The sequence below is a fragment of the Drosophila willistoni genome, unplaced genomic scaffold (genome assembly GCF_018902025.1).
Source record: "Drosophila willistoni isolate 14030-0811.24 unplaced genomic scaffold, UCI_dwil_1.1 Seg752, whole genome shotgun sequence".
Classification (NCBI taxonomy): domain Eukaryota; kingdom Metazoa; phylum Arthropoda; class Insecta; order Diptera; family Drosophilidae; genus Drosophila; species Drosophila willistoni.
This window is the reverse complement of record NW_025814657.1, coordinates 28,176-46,930: the sequence shown is the minus strand read 5'-3', so window position 1 is coordinate 46,930 and position 18,755 is coordinate 28,176. Positions and strand designations below refer to the sequence as shown.

General features: G+C 39.1%; 2 protein-coding genes across 2 annotated transcripts; one reads left to right on the top strand and one right to left on the bottom strand.

The window, feature by feature from the left end:
- Positions 1-1,875: 1,875 nt before the first annotated feature.
- LOC124461933 lies at positions 1,876-2,538 on the bottom strand. Its single transcript, XM_047013340.1, has 3 exons — positions 2,318-2,538; positions 2,121-2,255; positions 1,876-2,051 (listed from the first exon to the last, which is right to left on the bottom strand). The coding sequence occupies exons 1-3, from the start codon at positions 2,445-2,447 to the stop codon at positions 1,876-1,878; spliced, it is 441 nt and encodes a 146-aa protein (XP_046869296.1). The 5' UTR covers positions 2,448-2,538.
- An 8,209-nt stretch (positions 2,539-10,747) lies between these two features.
- On the top strand, positions 10,748-11,988 carry LOC26528753 (thioredoxin-related transmembrane protein 2 homolog). Its single transcript, XM_047013338.1, is given in 3 exon segments — positions 10,748-10,854; positions 10,856-11,476; positions 11,479-11,988. Coding segments are annotated over 3 exon segments (831 nt in total). The 5' UTR covers positions 10,748-10,797; the 3' UTR covers positions 11,632-11,988.
- The last annotated feature ends 6,767 nt before the right edge of the window (positions 11,989-18,755 follow it).

The window sequence follows — 18,755 nt, the reverse complement described above, 5'->3', positions numbered from 1 at the left end:
GAGATAGCGGATTTCGAACTGCGAGATGGAGTAGTGTACCGCCTGCCCTCGACGAGTGTACCCCAACTTTATGTCCCTTCCGAAATGATAAATCATGTCATACGAGTAGTGCACGAGAAGCTTGGCCATATGGCCACGGAGAAATGTTGTGCACAGATCAAGAAGCATTACTGGTTCCCGTGTATGAAGTCTTATGTTAACAATTACATTAAAAATTGCCTCAAGTGTATCTACTACTCCGCGTCCGCTTCGGACCACCGTGTCACGCTACATAGTATTCCGAAAGTGCCCCTTCCGTTTGATACCGTCCATATTGACCATTTGAGCCCCCTTCCGTCCATACGTTCTAAGAAAAAGTATCTTCTGGTTGTCATTGACGCTTTCACCAAATTTGTGAAGCTGTACCCTGCCGCCACGACTAATTCACGTGAAGTATGCCAGACATTAGAATCTCAGTATTTCGTAAATTACAGTAGACCCCGCCGAATCATCAGCGATCGAGGTACCTGCTTTACTTCCTCCGAGTTTGAAGAATTTCTGAAGGCCAATAATATAATTCATGGGTTGAATGCCACTGCCTCACCCCGGGCCAACGGCCAAGTCGAGCGGGTTAACCGTGTGTTGGGCCCCATGTTGGGTAAACTGACGGAACCTGTGGATCACGCAGATTGGGACCAACAACTGCCGAACATAGAGTTTGCATTGAATAACTCCGTCCACTCCACAACCAAATTTGCCGCTTCCGTACTTCTATTCGGTGTTGAACAACGAGGTGTGGTAGTAGATGAACTAACCGAACGGTTGGGTGAGAGAACGGAGGAGGTCGATGCCTCAGAGGTAGACGTCCGGAGATTAGCCTTCCGTAACATTGTTAAGTCCCAAGAATATAATTCGGAATATTATTCTAAGCATCACCTCCCTGACGTTAGTTTTGAGGAGGGGGCAGGCACGAACAAAAAGCTTATCAGGCGGTATCGTGGTCCGTATATATATAAAACATGAACTTACATAGACTACGAAATATGAGTAACTATGTATATATGAACATCTATTTACAAGCCTAAAAGTAGGAAATTTATGTAAAATGTAAAATTTATGTAAAATTTAACACCATTTTATATTAGGTTAAGTCAAATATTTTTGGGCAAATTTTCTCTGTCTGAAGATCTACAGTCGAAACCATTTTTTGGCCTCGAATAATTATAATAACCCCTTAACAAGGGTGTCTCAGATCAAAAAAAAATGTTGTGTACATACATTTTAATAAATTTAAATCAAATTTTGCATTTAAACCAGATCAGAGTCTTCTGAAGAAAATTATTTCAAAGGCAGCCAAAAAATGGTAAACATTTGCCCATTTTGTTGTTTTTAAAACTAACAATTTGTAGATCATTAATTTAAGATAAAAAATCTCGAAATCTTATGTTAGAAAATCTGCCTTATTTAGTTGACTGAAATCTAAAGCTTTTGGATTAAATTCTTCAATTAACGACTTTCGAATCAATTCCGTGATAAATTTCAATCGTTTTCGGCTTTGAAACATTTTGGAAAAAACTTACATAAATAATACAGTTTTAATTCAATAAAGTATGGTTCTAGTCTAAATTTAATAGAAATTGTAGATCATTTTAAATATATTTTACATCCAAATTATTTTAAAACGAGAATTCCAATTCCATTTCAATCGGTCTTGTATTTTTCTTGCTCACTTTTCTAATTGATTGCTAAGAATAATTTTTAGGGATAAATGAAAAGATAGAATTATTCCCTTTCAGCTCGTTGTTATCAATATATTGAAGAATAATAGAAAATATTTGAAACCAAGTTATTTGGTTCAGAATCGTAAGCGAGATCAGGTCTCAAATCAGATTCCGATCAAATACAAATTATACCTATAATATCTACTTTAAGAAGCATTACTCTATATTTATAATTAAACATTTTAATGTCTTTGGAGCTTAAAAATATAAACATATATGTATATCTTTTTGTTATACCCCAAATGGAGTTCATTAGCTTGTCATTATATTTCACCGGTGAGTAATCACGTTCTGTAAAGGCAGACACAAAAGCAAATGGTTAAAATGAGAATTTCTCAATTTTTTTCTATTCCCACTTACGAGTCTGAAGATTAAATCCAGCGTTCTTATCAGTGGCAGACAATTTCATGCGGGAAACAATCATATCACGTTCATTATATTCACGAATTTTCCAAGCGGCAAAGGCTCCTTGAGGTATGGCTGCCATCCTGGATTCTGTAGGATAATAATGGTTAATTATTTCAACATTAAACATTTAAGTAATTGCCCACACTAACCGTTGATGATGGTATTTAAGTTTTTCAAAAATTGATAATTCTTTGTTTCGCTTAGTTCAAACACTTTGTTCCAGCACTTGGTCAAATGCTTCTCAATTCTCAAGATATTGGCGCTTTCTTGCATAAACATTCAAATGCAAAAACACACACACACAAAGATTTCGAAACTTGGTGAAGGGGAGTTTAGGAATGAGGAAGGAAGGAATTTGATTTTGTTTTAGCCAAATTCCCCAAAGCCTGCTTTTCTTGTAAAAACTTCACAAATTTATTTAAAATTTAGTTATCTGTAGCCAATTAGGTTTGCTCTTTTCTATATTTTTGATTTGCTTTTGGCAACATTCAATGGCAATTAATGCCAATATATCACTTGGGTTTCTCGATTTCGAGCGGGCTGCGAATAAAAATTCGATGTGTGTACACAACGTAAGGGGTTCAGAATTGAACTGAAGCTAGCCTATGGATGCAAAAAAGTTTTAGAGTAATGTGTGAAGATAAATAAAGTGATTGAAAATCAAGGATAAGTGATAAAAGAAGGGAAGATACATATGTATGTACGTGCAGGGTCGCAGTGAGGGGAAGGCCAGCGGGTCTGCTGCCTCGAGCTCACCCCAAGGGAGAGCCCCTCACAAAACACAAACAACTTCAAGTGCAAATTGGGAAAAAAAGGCAAGAAAAAAACAGGTGCTTTCTTTTAAAAATGCTTTCAAAAGTATTTTTCTCCGATGACCCAATGAGACATTCTCATCTCGGGACACCCATTTTCCTAAATCCGACCTTGAATAAATGGAAACACTTAATTTCTTCATCTCTTGAAATTTTTAAACTGGTAAAAATTTGGACTTATGTGAAGATCGACATTTCCTTCTTTATAAATTTCGATAACCAAGGAAACAAGTTCCCTTGAGTTAAAAAAAAAGTCACATAAAATGTCAGTAATTCGATTAATTTTTCACTTCTTCGGTTTTAACCCCAAACTTTGATGTCTTCGATAAATTCCTGATACTGACAATGGTCTTTATCGAAAATTACTGAAACTAGATTAATATAATAAATATAAATTAATATAATAATAAATGTAGAAGTAGGTATTAAAAATAGATTCAAGACATGTGCGCTGAGACAGTGGGTATTTTTTAGTATTTAAGGTATTTACATAATAATACTAAACCATTTTTCAAACCAAAAACTTGAAGCTTCGTAGCGTGGGAGGGGAATTTATTATAAGTCCCCCTTTCTTGGTGAAATATATTAGAATTCTTCGTATCTGGTGGACGACCCGCGCTGGAATATATACACAATTTTTTTTATTGTGAAATATGTATACGTCTAATCTATTTCAACATTTTTTGAAACTTATCGCCAGACAGAATCTTATAAAAAATCAAAAAGGTTTTTTCCCCAATTCATAGGGCATCTGGCCACATCGGGTGACAGAAAATTTTTTTAAGAGTAAGTTGAGAAATATTGATTTTGTGATAAGATTTCACCTACTAATCACTAACCACCAAACATTTTTGCATACATCTGTAGGTAATGCTAGGTATGTTTAAATGACACACTGAATTTCATTTCAACGGCATTGAAAGGCCTGATAATTGCCCCTAACAGTTGCAGGATAGATTTAAAAACTGCGCAATTGCTCGAACAGTTGTCACCGAATACTCTCGATTCTCATCATCAAGCCTCGAAGTTTACTCAGAGCCGCCTTCAACTCTGGACAACAAAATATTAATATAATCTGCTTGATCTTTTCAAGGAATATATATGTACATACATATATAGTATAATTTCTGCATCATGTTTGTTAATATAAAACCTGACCTAAGTACACGTTTTAGTTGTTAATTTCCATGTGCGTCACTGATGCTGGGGAATCATGTTTGTATTTTTTTGTGGACTGCATATAAACAATTTTATTTATGCATTGAAAATATTTATATTTACTTGTTGTCATGCTGCAATTGTTGTGTGCATTAATCTATATTTGCATAATCAATAAGAGCAATAAAATACAATGCCACAAATACGCATAGATTTATACATACATATATTAGACTGGTATTTTTTCGCCGCTGTTTGGGTATATTACATAATTACCGTTCGTCATTTTCAAATTTTTTATTTTCTTTGTCACACACTTTTAAAATTTACGTTCATACATATATTTCTTAAGAGGTCGTTGCTCTCTTCATATATTAATTCTAGTCAAACTATTTAAATTTGGCGCAATGTTAACTCGAAAAATACATAAACGTTAATCGATTAATTGTAAATCGTTTTTTGGAATATTATTATTGAGTTACAATAAACAAATAATAAAAACTGACTGTATTGTAAGATTCCAATTATTTACAAAGTCTGTTAAATGCTCATGTATATACCGAAACCGGTATTGTAGTATCGATTGTTAGTAATAAGTATCGATTGTTAGTAATAAGTATCGATTGTTAGTACTAAGTATCGATTGTTAGCGATAAGTCATCGATAGGTGAGAGACAGCGTCTCTTCTCTTCCGGCGACGCAACGAGCAAGTTGCATCTGCGCAAAAGCCAAAGATTAAATCCGAACAATACAAACTAATCTTTATCATTTTTACTCAATATTTGGGTGTTTACAACTCAGAAGTGGGATGACCACCCGAAAGTATACATATTTCGGGGCACGGCACGCCACACGTTCCACATCTAGGACGGCCGCCTCCACGCCCACCGCTGTTGGTGCACCCACTGCTGTGACTACCGCTGCAGTACCGGCGGCCACAGGAGCCGCCGCTGCTGCGCCTGCCGCTGCGGTACCGACCGCTGCTGGGCCAACTGCTGACATACTCGCCCCTGTCGGGCCCGCCGCTGCTGGGCCAACTGCTGACATACTCGCCCCTTCCGGGCCCGCCGCTGCTGGGCCAACTGCCGCCACACTCGCTCCTGCCGGGCCCGCCACTGCTGGGCTAACTGCTGACATACTAGCCCCTGCCGGGCCCGCCGCTGCTGGGCCAACTGCTGACATACTCGCCCCTACCGGGCCCGCCGCTGCTGGGCCAACTGCCGCCACATTCGCCCCTGCCGGGCCCGCCGCTGCTGGGCCAACCGCTGACATACTCGCCCTGCCGGGCCAACTGCCGCCATACGAGCCCCTGCTGGGCTAACTGATGCCACATTCGACCCTGCCGGGCCCGCCGCTGCTGGGCCAACCGCTGACATACTCGCCCCTGCCGGGCCCGGCGCTGATGGGCCAACTGCTGCCATACTCGCCCATGCTGGGCCAACTGCTGACATGCTTGCCCCTGCTGGGCCAACTGCTGACATGCTTGCCCCTGCTGGGCCAACTGCCGCCATACTCGCCCCTGCTGTGCCAACTGTCGCCATACTCGCCCCTGCCGGCCCCGCTGCGGCTATATTCGCCCCCGCTGTAACCGCTGCCGCCGCACCTGCCACTGCTGTACCCGCCGCCGCTGCCGCCTCTGTACCCGCTGCCACTGCTATACCCGCTGCCAGTGCTATACCCGCTGCCACCGCTGTACCCACCACCGCTGCCGCCGCAACACCCGCTGCCACTGCTGTACCCACCACCGATGCACCCGCCGCCGCCTCTGCACCCGCTGCCACTGCTGTACCCGCTGCCACTGCTGTACCCACCACCGCTGCCGCCGCTGCACCCGCTGACACTGCTGTACCCGCTGCCACCACCGCTGCCGCCGCTGCACCCGCTGCCACTGCTGTACCCGTCGACTATATGTCTGCCATGCGGGCTGCGGCCTCGCTCGCCGCCCCCGCCACTGGTCCCGACGCTGACCCGTGGGAAGAGATGCCCGCTTTAGAGCCCTCCATATCGACTGCCGCGGCCGCCATCACACCGGCCACTTCCGCCTCCCCCAGCCTGGATGAGCAACTGGTGACGCTGCAGAAACAACATGAGTGGCTACAGCTACAGCATCAAATCCTCAAACTGCAGCAGGGGATTGACGAATCCCAAGCACCGAGGCAGCAAGTCAGTGACGTGAGTGTCATTGAGAGCATGGTGGCTCGATTTTCAGCGAATACCGCATACGATGTGAAGAAATGGCTGAACGATCTGGAAGACGCATTTGAAATTCTGCAGTTGAACGACCGCCTACGGTTGGTCGCATGCCGTCGTATGCTGGAAGGTACGGCGGCGGTGCTGCTGCGCACGGTATGGGTGCACAGCTACGAAGAATTGAAGGCAATCCTCTTGCGTGAATTTGGACGCTCGTGTAGCATCGAGGAAGTGTACCACGCTCTGCGTGGCCGGCGCATCAAGGCAGGCGAGGGATGTTTAAGATTCGCAATCGAGATGCAGGAGATTGCCATGAATGCTCCGATTCCGGAGAACGAGCTGGTCGACCTGATCATTGATGGATTGCGGGACAACTCTACTCGAGTCGGCATGCTGTACTCAGCTCGGACAATGGCTGAACTGAAGCCCCTACTGGAACGCTACGAGCGCCTCCGTATGCAGGCCGCTGCCTCCAGACAAAGCAATAGTGTGAAGGCGCAGCCAACAACAACTGCCGTGGCGCCTGGAAACAAATCGTCAGGCACCGTCACGAGTGAGACCAGATGCTTCAATTGCTCAAGATGGGGGCATTACAAGAGTCAATGCCCGAAACCAATGAGACCTCCGAATTCATGTTTCAAGTGTGGCATAGTGGGCCACAGCCACAAAAACTGCCCGTCTCGAATTGGAAATGCCACCAATATCACTGCTGCCGCCGCCGCTGATGAAGCGGGAGATCGACTAGACCATTTACAACTGGTGAGTGTTGCTTTTGTTTGTGATGAAGTGCAAGATAGGAGATTTATGGATATGTTTTTTCTCCTTGATTCGGGCAGTCCAAATGCATACGTTTGAAGTCCTGACGAACCAAGCAACCGAACTGCCGATGATTATAGGTAGAGATCTTCTGTATAAAATTAATATTAGACTCTGTAAATTGAAAGAACTGAAATATGAAAAGAATCGTTGATACTCATGAATAAACCGACTGAATGTATAAATCCAAAACTTACTGCTGTTCTGAAGTCCTTTGACATATTTATGGAAGAGAGAGTGATACTGCCGTATGATAGGAATGAGATTGTATCTGCCGAATTGTTGTCTGATTCTCCCCTTCCGAAAACTTCTGCTGTACCTTCGGAAACATTGAACGATGCACTTATGGCGATAAATGCCATTGAGCTCCCTGCTGTCAGTGAATTAGACTTTGATATAGAGCCCGCGTTACGGGAAGAGCAAACCGCAGCCCTTAAGTCTATTATTTCCACTTCGTATGTACAAGTTGATCCAGATTTAATCAAGCCCATGAACTACGAGATGAAAATAGAATTGACTAGCCAAACTCCGATTTTCTGCCGCCCCGCCGTCTGTCGCACCACGAACGCATCGAGGTGCGTGAGATTTGTGACGATCTCTTGAAAGCTGGCATTATTCGCCACAGTAGTTCCCCTTACGCTGCCGCGATTGTCCCTGTACGCAAAAAGGACAACACCCTAAGAAAGTGTGTAGATTACCGCCCGTTGAACAAAATTACAGTTCGAGATCATCGAGTCGAGTCCGATTCCTCTGTTAGATGATTGCATTGAACATCTGGGTGGCAAATCATTCTTCACTATCTTGGACTTGAAGAACGGTTTCCACCATGTGAAAATGCACCCAGACTCAATCAAATATACTGCCTTTATAACCCCTGATGGCCAGTTTGAATATGTACGCATGCCCTTTGGACTTTGTAATGGCCCTTCCGTATTCGCTAGATTCGTTTATTTTGTCCTTAAGGAATTTATAAACCGAGGTCAACTGGTGATATATATGGACGACATTCTAGTCGCGTCGCATGACTTTGAAACCCACCTTGAGATTCTGAAGGAAATATTGTATGTGTTAAGAGTGAACGGGCTATGCCTGAAGCTGACGAAATGCCGTTTTGCGTATAGGGAACTAGAGTACTTGGGCTACTTAGCCAATTCCGCCGGTATCACGCCTAAACCAGCTCATATTCAGGCGATACGGGATTTGCCCATCCCAAGGGATAGCAAGGAATTAGAGCGTTGCCTAGGCCTATTCTCATACTTCCGCCGATTTGTATCAGGTTTCGCTAAGATTGCGTGTCCGGTGTCCCGATTGTTAAGAAAAGATACCCCTTATGTCTTCTCCGATGAATGCCTTGAAGCTTTCCGAACACTGAAGTTGAAATTGATCGAATCCCCCGTGTTATCTATTTACAACCCGAAGTCTGAAACAGAGTTACACTGCGATGCTAGTTCAATTGGTTTCGGAGCAGTGCTCCTCCAGAAAGAAACAGACGGTAAATTACACCCAGTGTCCTACTTCTCTAAGATGGCCTCCGCCGCTGAATCGAAACTACACAGTTATGAGCTAGAGACGTTAGCTATAGTATATTCCTTAAAACGTTTTGAGACATACCTTAAGTTCATCCCGTTCAAAATCGTGACCGATTGTAATTCCCTTGAGCTGACACTGAGAAATGGTGGACATTCCGCCAAGATTGCTCGCTGGGCCCTGCTGTTGGAAAACTATAACTACACGATTGTATACCGCTCGGGGGTTGGTATGCCCCATGCTGATGCTCTAAGTAGAATAGAAACTGCCGCATACGTTGACGATATAAACCTTGACTTCCAACTGCAGTTAACCCAGAACCGGGACCCTGAGATTGTCAAACTCCGAGATGAGTTAGTGAAATATGAGATAGCGGATTTCGAACTGCGAGATGGAGTAGTGTACCGCCTGCCCTCGACGAGTGTACCCCAACTTTATGTCCCTTCCGAAATGATAAATCATGTCATACGAGTAGTGCACGAGAAGCTTGGCCATATGGCCACGGAGAAATGTTGTGCACAGATCAAGAAGCATTACTGGTTCCCGTGTATGAAGTCTTATGTTAACAATTACATTAAAAATTGCCTCAAGTGTATCTACTACTCCGCGTCCGCTTCGGACCACCGTGTCACGCTACATAGTATTCCGAAAGTGCCCCTTCCGTTTGATACCGTCCATATTGACCATTTGAGCCCCCTTCCGTCCATACGTTCTAAGAAAAAGTATCTTCTGGTTGTCATTGACGCTTTCACCAAATTTGTGAAGCTGTACCCTGCCGCCACGACTAATTCACGTGAAGTATGCCAGACATTAGAATCTCAGTATTTCGTAAATTACAGTAGACCCCGCCGAATCATCAGCGATCGAGGTACCTGCTTTACTTCCTCCGAGTTTGAAGAATTTCTGAAGGCCAATAATATAATTCATGGGTTGAATGCCACTGCCTCACCCCGGGCCAACGGCCAAGTCGAGCGGGTTAACCGTGTGTTGGGCCCCATGTTGGGTAAACTGACGGAACCTGTGGATCACGCAGATTGGGACCAACAACTGCCGAACATAGAGTTTGCATTGAATAACTCCGTCCACTCCACAACCAAATTTGCCGCTTCCGTACTTCTATTCGGTGTTGAACAACGAGGTGTGGTAGTAGATGAACTAACCGAACGGTTGGGTGAGAGAACGGAGGAGGTCGATGCCTCAGAGGTAGACGTCCGGAGATTAGCCTTCCGTAACATTGTTAAGTCCCAAGAATATAATTCGGAATATTATTCTAAGCATCACCTCCCTGACGTTAGTTTTGAGGAGGGGGCAGGCACGAACAAAAAGCTTATCAGGCGGTATCGTGGTCCGTATATGGTTCATAAAAAACTTCCGAATGACCGATATGTTATCCGGGATGTAGAGGGCTCCCAAATCACCCAACTACCATATGATGGGGTCCTAGAAGCCTCCAAATTAAAGCTATGGGTTGCCCCTGATCAAGATTGCACTTCTGATAGCCAAACAAAGGCGACACCAGCCACTTAAGATTCTTATTTACCCCCCTTCGTTGTTAACAATTGGAATCGAGGTCGATTCCTCGTCAGGACGGCCGAGTTGTAAGATTCCAATTATTTAAAGTCTGTTAAATGCTCATGCATATATCGATTGTTAGTAATAAGTATCGATTGTTAGTAATAAGTATCGATTGTTAGTACTAAGTATCGATTGTTAGCGATAAGTCATCGATAGGTGAGAGACAGCGTCTCTTCTCTTCCGGCGACGCAACGAGCAAGTTGCATCTGCGCAAAAGCCAAAGATTAAATCCGAACAATACAAACTAATCTTTATCATTTTTACTCAATAATTAGGTGTTTACAGTATTTATATTACATTTTTTATTATTTCTCAGTCAAAGTAATTATAAAATTATTCACAACAGTCAAAAACCGTGACTGTGATATATCGATATATATCGATATATTTCTTACAAAATCACTGTTTTATGGCTCATCTCTAATTAGAACAAAAAAATTAGCGACACCCTGTTAAAAAGAAAACTAAAAATAAAGTAAAAAGTCAAGATACGGGAAATTGTTAATTAAAGTCAAAATTTTTAACATCATACTCGATTTGGGGTCGTTGCAATGACGTGGCAGAAGCAATTGGCAATACTTGCCAAGCCCTACTACTGGGTGAATACATATATTATTGGCCATCTCATATCTGATATCCAAGAAGACTACCTTCGTTTGTACTCGCATTTTTTGCCATGATAACGGAGAGGAAGAGGACACATGCGATCTGGATAGCCGCGAGGCCGAGATTCTCTTCTTGCTAATCGTTGTGATGATACGTTCCCGCAAAACCGGCAGCGTCACCATGATTAACTATCTGTCGTCATCGTTCCTCTACACAAAAGTGGCCAATATGATATTATGGGCCTATGCTGATTTTCGCTATGGTCTTGGCTTTCTTTTGGTGTGTGTTCTGGTGGGTCTGATATTGCCGGAGCCGTCATACAAGGGACCCGAACACATTACCTATTTCCGTACCTCTCAAGTATTTGAGGAGGAATTGGTTCGTGACAAGCGCACCAGTTGGCTAATATGTTTCTATACCGTTTGGAATCCCACCTGTGTGAACTTTGCGCCCATATTTGCTGAGCATTCGGCGGAATACAACACGGACCATCTGAAGTTCGGAAAAATCGATTTTGGACGCCATCCGGATGTTGCACAAAAATATGGCATTAACGATAGCAGCTTCTCACGCCAATTGCCCACTGTGATTCTCTTCCAACAGGGCAAGGAAGTCGGACGACGATCCGTCCTTGCGTGGATGCGAAGGGCAAACTGCAGAAGTTCTTCTTCTCCAGTGACAATGTGCGTGCGACCTTTGGCCTTAATCAGCTGTATAAGCAGGCTGTGGAACGGCTGCCAGTTGCCCCAGTAACGACAGAGAGCAAAAAGACCAAGTAGCTGGCCACCAAAAGTCATTTCTCCTACATGTTTTTACGTGCTAATAGTTGTTTTTATTTTAGTTTTAAATTATTCAGTTAACGGCGACCCTGAAGATAGTCACGTTGTCATTTTAGCAACAAAACACTGTCAGTTAGTGCATTTTATTATTCGGTTAATCTTGCGTAAGCTTACACAATTCGGAACTAAGCAGAATTAGGCCACGAATTAAATTAAACAAATGTAGAATCTGTAAATTGAGCATAATTGTTCAAACACCACGCCACTCATTCTCCGTGCTAATAAATTTGAGTGCAATTTAGTATTTCCGGTGAGTGCGGGCGCGCCCCCAAAATACTCTGAAAAAAAAATAATGCAAAAAACAAAGCAAATTGAAAATCATTAATATTTTGTAGCACAACTTAACAATAAAATGAAATAAATTGACATATAATAGATTTTAACTGCAATGGGATTGATATTTAAATAAACCGTTTAAAGCTGTTTCAAATTCAAATGGCAGCGGATTAAGGTGACCATATTATTTCAAATTGTGTGCTGTTGGGCGCCTACATCTTAATTATGTACATGGCGGTACTCAAATTTTTAGAATATATGTTAGAAAAGAATAATTTAAGATAGTTATAGTAAACAAATTAACCAAGCTGCCCTAGACGCAATTATAATCTGACCATTTTAAATTAAGTAAAACTTTAAGTGGATTTTCTTTTCCGAGTCATATTTATAAGTTAATTAACAGCAGTGTCACATAGTTTTTAATTTCGATTACAAATACAATGTCAAATGATATAAAATTTTTATGCTAGTTGCAAAAGTTTTTCGACTTTTCAATCAATTTGTAAACATTGACAAAAGATTGCAGGTAAAACAATGTTTTGGGTTTTAAAAATCTTGTGCTAGCTATAACATAAATATTTTAAACTAAAACACAATTATTAACATAAAAAAAGAATAATTCTTGTTAATAACTAATGCCTTATATTTTCCTTAGCATGTTAAAGATTATCTTTTTTAATGACACTATTGAATTCCTCAAATCTCTTAATTTTTCGAATTTTTTTGGTAAATTTGAATCGATTTTATTAATTATCTTTTCAATCGAGACAAAAAATAACAATGTACCGGAAAATTTTCTAATGAACCTTAATTTGATCAAATTCTCGTTTAGTATATTTTTTGAGTATTTGAGTATTTGAGTTAAATAATAATTCAATCTGGATTATAATTTTGCCAATATTTGCAAAAAGTTATAATAAAAATAGAGAAAAATAAGTGAAATCACAACTCCACTGGAAAGTGATCTAACTTATATTTTTTTTCTAACTTAGTTTTTGGATTGTTACAGGATAGTACATTTATTACCTAATTATAATTTATGTATTCTCGGGCTTTAAATCTCATTAGTCCTTCTAGCATTTTAGTTCTTTTGGTAAAATATTTCGAACAGTCATATCGAAAATCATGTCAAAGAAATGTAAACATTAAGCATCCTGTCAGTAGATAAGATTATGTGCTTTAATTGAATATAAATAGAATGTATTATAAAAAATGGTTAAAAGTATGCCAAAGTCAACTAAATGACATCATCAGGCATTAAAATGTCTGACAGATAAATGTCTCTCGCAGAGGATCGCCTTTGGAATAAACTCTGACAAGTGACTATTCCGCTTAGCCATTTCAAACAATTGTCAGACTAAATGGCCATGTGAATGGCGACCTAGATCGATTTATAAACCATATAATGAATTCATTGAGTGTTAAACAAAAATGTATAACAATGGCTAAAAGTGAACACTGAGATTCTGGCGCGTTGGCTTTCAAAAAAGAAAAAAAAATGACTCACGGCCTCCAGACAGATACCATTAAGTGTGAATGTATGTGGGAGACTTTACACCAGTTTTTCTTCCTCATCTTCCACATCATCCCCCAACTCAGGCTGGCCAACACAAAATAATAGCAAAATCCCTTTTATCCATTCAATATGCATACATTTAAACGAATATATGTAAATGCATAAATACAGACGATTGCACACATACGCACTAGGACACGGACACTGAACCAGGCCCAGTTCCAGGACTGGGACCTATACACAGACAGACAGACAGACGGACAGACAGACGGACGGACACACGGATAGACAGCAACATGCGAGCAACGCTTTTAGGGTTAATATTTGTATATTTTTCTACTTTATTTTCAATGCAACGACATGGAAATGGCTATTATGTTGTATTGTTGTGTATATTGTGTATAATACGATTGTCTCAGTTGTACGTGGGCGTTTTATTTGTGAATTTCTGTTAAATTTCAGTAAGATGGTTCACCGGATATACATAAATTGTGTGTCGGTCTTTTGGGAAAATTTAGAGCGTAATAAGTGCCGCCAGTAAGTCGGATTTCCCTTAAGCATATCAGAATTTTAATCAATATTTATGTAAATGTTTACGTCACTGGAGTTTTTCAATGCTAATCAAAAGGTAATGACATTGCCTAAAGGCAAAACTGTGTTTTTTTTTCAATTTTTTTTTACTTAAGAGTTTATTTATTTATTTGTACAATGTTAGCTTATCGACAAATCTATAGCTACAGGGATGACAGCCATAGCTGCTAAGGCCTTCGGCTGTAACAAGAGTTTAATTAGGCATAAAGAACAGATACTAACAACCTGTTCACCAAAAAGGTTTAAATCCCCAGAAGTATGCAACATATTATTTGACACATTGCCTCTTAAGTTGCTTTAGCTTTCGATGAGTTTTAGTTTCTCAAAACATCAAGTTTTGCTATTTTCTTTACCCAACATTAATTGCAGTCGATTCGATTTAAATTTAAAGAAATGCAGAACCTACAAATTCACCTGATTGGAACATATTCATGTACTTATATACTTCAAGCATCAGATATTTTTCTAGAAAGTGCATTTTGGTAATCAAAATGTCTTAAAAAGTTTGATTTTGTTTTTAAAATTTTAACACTTTTTTTTCTAAGTTTCTAGATATTTACAAAGAAAATTACTGTGTCACAATATATGTACATTATAATTTTCAATGTTATAGAAAAATTAACAAATGTATCCATTCTTATGTCAAAATTGTTTCAATCAGTTGTACATATAGCGTCAGATTATCATATTTATTTATTTATTTTTTTTTTTTTTTTATTTGTCTAGATTTTGACCTTATTGAAGTTAATCAAAAAATTTGTTTGAGCGGGGCTTCAGGTCAATCTTACTGGTTTATTTGTAAGATTTTAAATCATAGGCAGCACAAAAGGTGAGCAGGTTGTCTGTATAGCTATTTCAAGAACCACCAAGTTCTATCATCAGCAAACTTCGCTAAAGAATCCACAATTGTAATGGCCATACCACATCTTCAACGCTAAAACTAGTTGGGAATTACATTACCAACTAAATGAAGCGAAAAAAGAACGGCAAAGCTTGCATATAAAAAGTCTAATATTTCTAACTATTTCCGATTTCTGAAAATATATATATATAATTCGACGGGAAATTTAATTCTCTATCTTTCGGAGTTCAAATTCAACAAAGAAAATATAGAAATAAACAACAATAATGGATTTATTTAATTGTTTTAGCTGCTTTGTTCAAGTAATAATTTATTACAAACTTATCTAAACAAAATTTACGATATGTCACATTATGTCACACTCATCAGTGCAAATGTAAGTATTTGAAAAGTATTTCAAGTGAATCCACTAACTTGTGAATATGTTGAACAATAAATTCTTGTAACATTTCTTAAGAAGCGCCACGCCTCATGCTCCCCCTAAACAACCCTCTAAATCCATCAAATGATGGCCATATATTGTCAATAGCTTTTCACTGGAAAATCCAATAAGCAACTGCTTGATAACAAAGCGCATTGTCGCTGCGATTGCCACCTTGATATTGCCTTGATGGGTACACGGCTGCCCACATTCAATTGATTTTGAGTGATTTTTCTTAAGGAGCACCCTGCAATACTTGGCAAAACAGATGGATACTGATGGCTTATCGCAGATCTAGAGATTGCTCTTGAGAAGGAATCTTAAACTATAAGACCTAAGAAACTACATAGAAACGTTACTTAATCCTCACCTTGGGTTTTCATTGACTTTTCGTAACCATTTTTTTTTCTTTAAGATTGGAATCAATATATTAAGCTGTCCTTGTAAGGTATTCCATATTCGTTTATCAATTTTAAGAATAACGTCCTTATTTTTATTGCATTTTTATGTCAACACCAGCTGCTGGCGTCTTAATATCGTTTCGCCAGAGATTTCGAAGTGGATTTTGTGTATTTCTGTCAATTGCTTACAATTAAATTAAAATTCAAGTCAATGCCAGCCACAGCCGGATCTGCCAAAACGAAGGGCCTAATGAGAAACCACAAACCAATTTAAGACCCAAAGGTGTTTTGGCAATATAAAGGGATTGGGAATACCACAATTTGTGGTGGGTTCGAGCGGGAGCAGGTTTCAAGGGGGTGATTAGTTCATAAAGAAAGACTTGAATCACTAACCATAGAACACATAGATGGGACAAACTCATGATTTTTTGATTGCAAACGCTAGCCTAGTCATGGAACCCCAGAGAACTTCGGGAAAACCCGAACGCTCTCACTCTCAATGAGAGCGTAAAATGGGGAGAGGGCAAAGCAGCTACGAAAAAATTTCAGTCTAGCACAGACTACCGAACGACGAAGGCAGGCCTACGTCGCTTGTGATTTCGTTCTGTCTATGTATGTGTACACTCGTCGGTACATGCTCAGGCTTCGTAGTGTGTGTGTGACGTGAAGTTGTACAACATCGCATTTCAATAGCTCGCTCGACCAAAATTTTTCATTTTCGACAAAACAGCGGCAATGCGAATAGGATATGCCCCTGTCGAAAGAATATCAAGAAATATTGGCATCAGCTACGTATGTATCTCGGTGGCTGTGCTGATAGAGTGTTTGCTTGGCAATAGGAATGTCGCTGGTTCGAATCCCAACTCGATTATCGTTAACGAAGTTTTTTTTGTCTATTTTTTTTATTTATATAAAAATAAAAAAATAAAAATAAACAAAAGGAAAAAAAACAAAATGAAAATAAATAAAAAAAAAATCAAAAAGGAACAAAATAAAAAATAAAACAAAAAATGTGTGTGTGACGTCACACACACACTACGAAGCCTGAGCATGTACCGACGAGTGTACACATACATAGACAGAACGAAATCACAAGCGACGTAGGCCTGCCTTCGTCGTTCGGTAGTCTGTGCTAGACTGAAATTTTTTCGTAGCTGCTTTGCCCTCTCCCCATTTTACGCTCTCATTGAGAGTGAGAGCGTTCGGGTTTTCCCGAAGTTCTCTGGGGTTCCATGACTAGGCTAGCGTTTGCAATCAAAAAATCATGAGTTTGTCCCATCTATGTGTTCTATGGTTAGTGCTTGAATCAATGACAGAATAATAATCTTATCTTATTTTACTTATGCAACATAAAAAGATTTCTTAAAAAGAAATCATTGAATGTTATTGCATGTTAAGAATGTCTATACTGCTCTTATTATTAAGTATATAAATATATAAAATTTTATAATAACTCAAAATATACATATGTTTTTAAAAACCGTATTAAATGGGATGTAATTTCACCATCATTACGAAATGTTTTTAAAAGATATAGGAGGAACTTCAATTAGTAGTACTCATTTTAAAGATGCAGAAAGATACAGAAGGAATATTTATAGAAATTCTAAATATTTTCGGAGTGTTTATAATTTAAAAAATTAAAAAAATTTATGGTTTTTTGAATATTTTAAAATTTTAAGTTAGAGTTAAAAATATGAAATTTTTTAACCTCAATTAATATTTCAAATTATTTTAAGAATCGTCCGTATTACTCCGTATTTTATAAAATATAGATATCGGTCTTACAATTAGAGTTAAAAGAGAAAGATATTGAAATTTTTTTGATGCGCTTAAACTAATAATGCTAAAAATAATTAAAACCTGGAATTTGTAAATGTTTTATTTAGGGATATATCTTAAAGTTTATATACATAGTTAACAAATATGAAAAATTTGGATTCTTTAATGTTTTTGAAATTTGAATTGAAACTTTGCATGATTTTTGAGAACGTTTTTTGAAAGAAAAGTATAAAAAATTTTAAAGTGAAATGAAATTTGTTAAATTTTAACCACAAAAAGAATACTTCAACTATATAATATAAAAATTTTCAAAAGTAACTTTTGAGAAAAAGACAAGGTAAGTATGTCTTTGAAGGATCCAAAAAAATGTATTTACTGCTGCTAAGAATCTGAGCGAAAATTAGGTCAAAAACATACAATTTTTTTTTGGTTAAAGTAAAAAACTTCTTTTTAATGTATGGAATTTTAGAAAAAATCTAAACGGTACAAAGCGGCAATTTAAAAACACTGAAAATTTGTAGAAGTACGTTTTCTTTAGGTGTAGTATTAATAATTTATCTAACATCGTAAATAAATAAATTAAACATATCAAATTATTTTGAAAACGAAAATTCCGTAAATGAAATAATTTAAATCTATTCTATATTTAAAATTTGATTTCATTGATATAGCCTTTTCCTCATTGGGATTGGATCACATCCATTGTAAAGAAAATGTAAATTTCTATAAAAAATACAATTTAAAAAAAAAATTCATCTCCGTGACAATGCCTCCTTATAATGGAGCAGGATTCGAACCTGGGTTACCACGGCCACGACATGGGGTCCTAACCACTAGACGATCACGGCTATTGAAGACGCTTGTTAGCCAGTCTAAAAATATCGAATGAAAGCAATGTATAGCAGACCCACCCAAACTTGATTGCATTTCTTGGTCTCTCTTTCTCAACTTGACTTGTTTTGTGGAGGTTACTATGTATGTACCACCTCCTATTCCTCCTCCTCCTCGTCCTACTTCTCCCAAAAGTTGTAGTAAACAATAACAATTAAACTGGAGCCACAGCCAGCCAAAAGCCTCGTAATGGCAATAGCCCCTTCACCGGTGAAAAGCATCCAAGAAAAACCGCCCAAGCAAAGCTAACAATATAAATATAGACCAACTCTGGTAGCCAGCCAATAAACAAGATTTTTCTTTATGAATGAAAACAAATGCGGT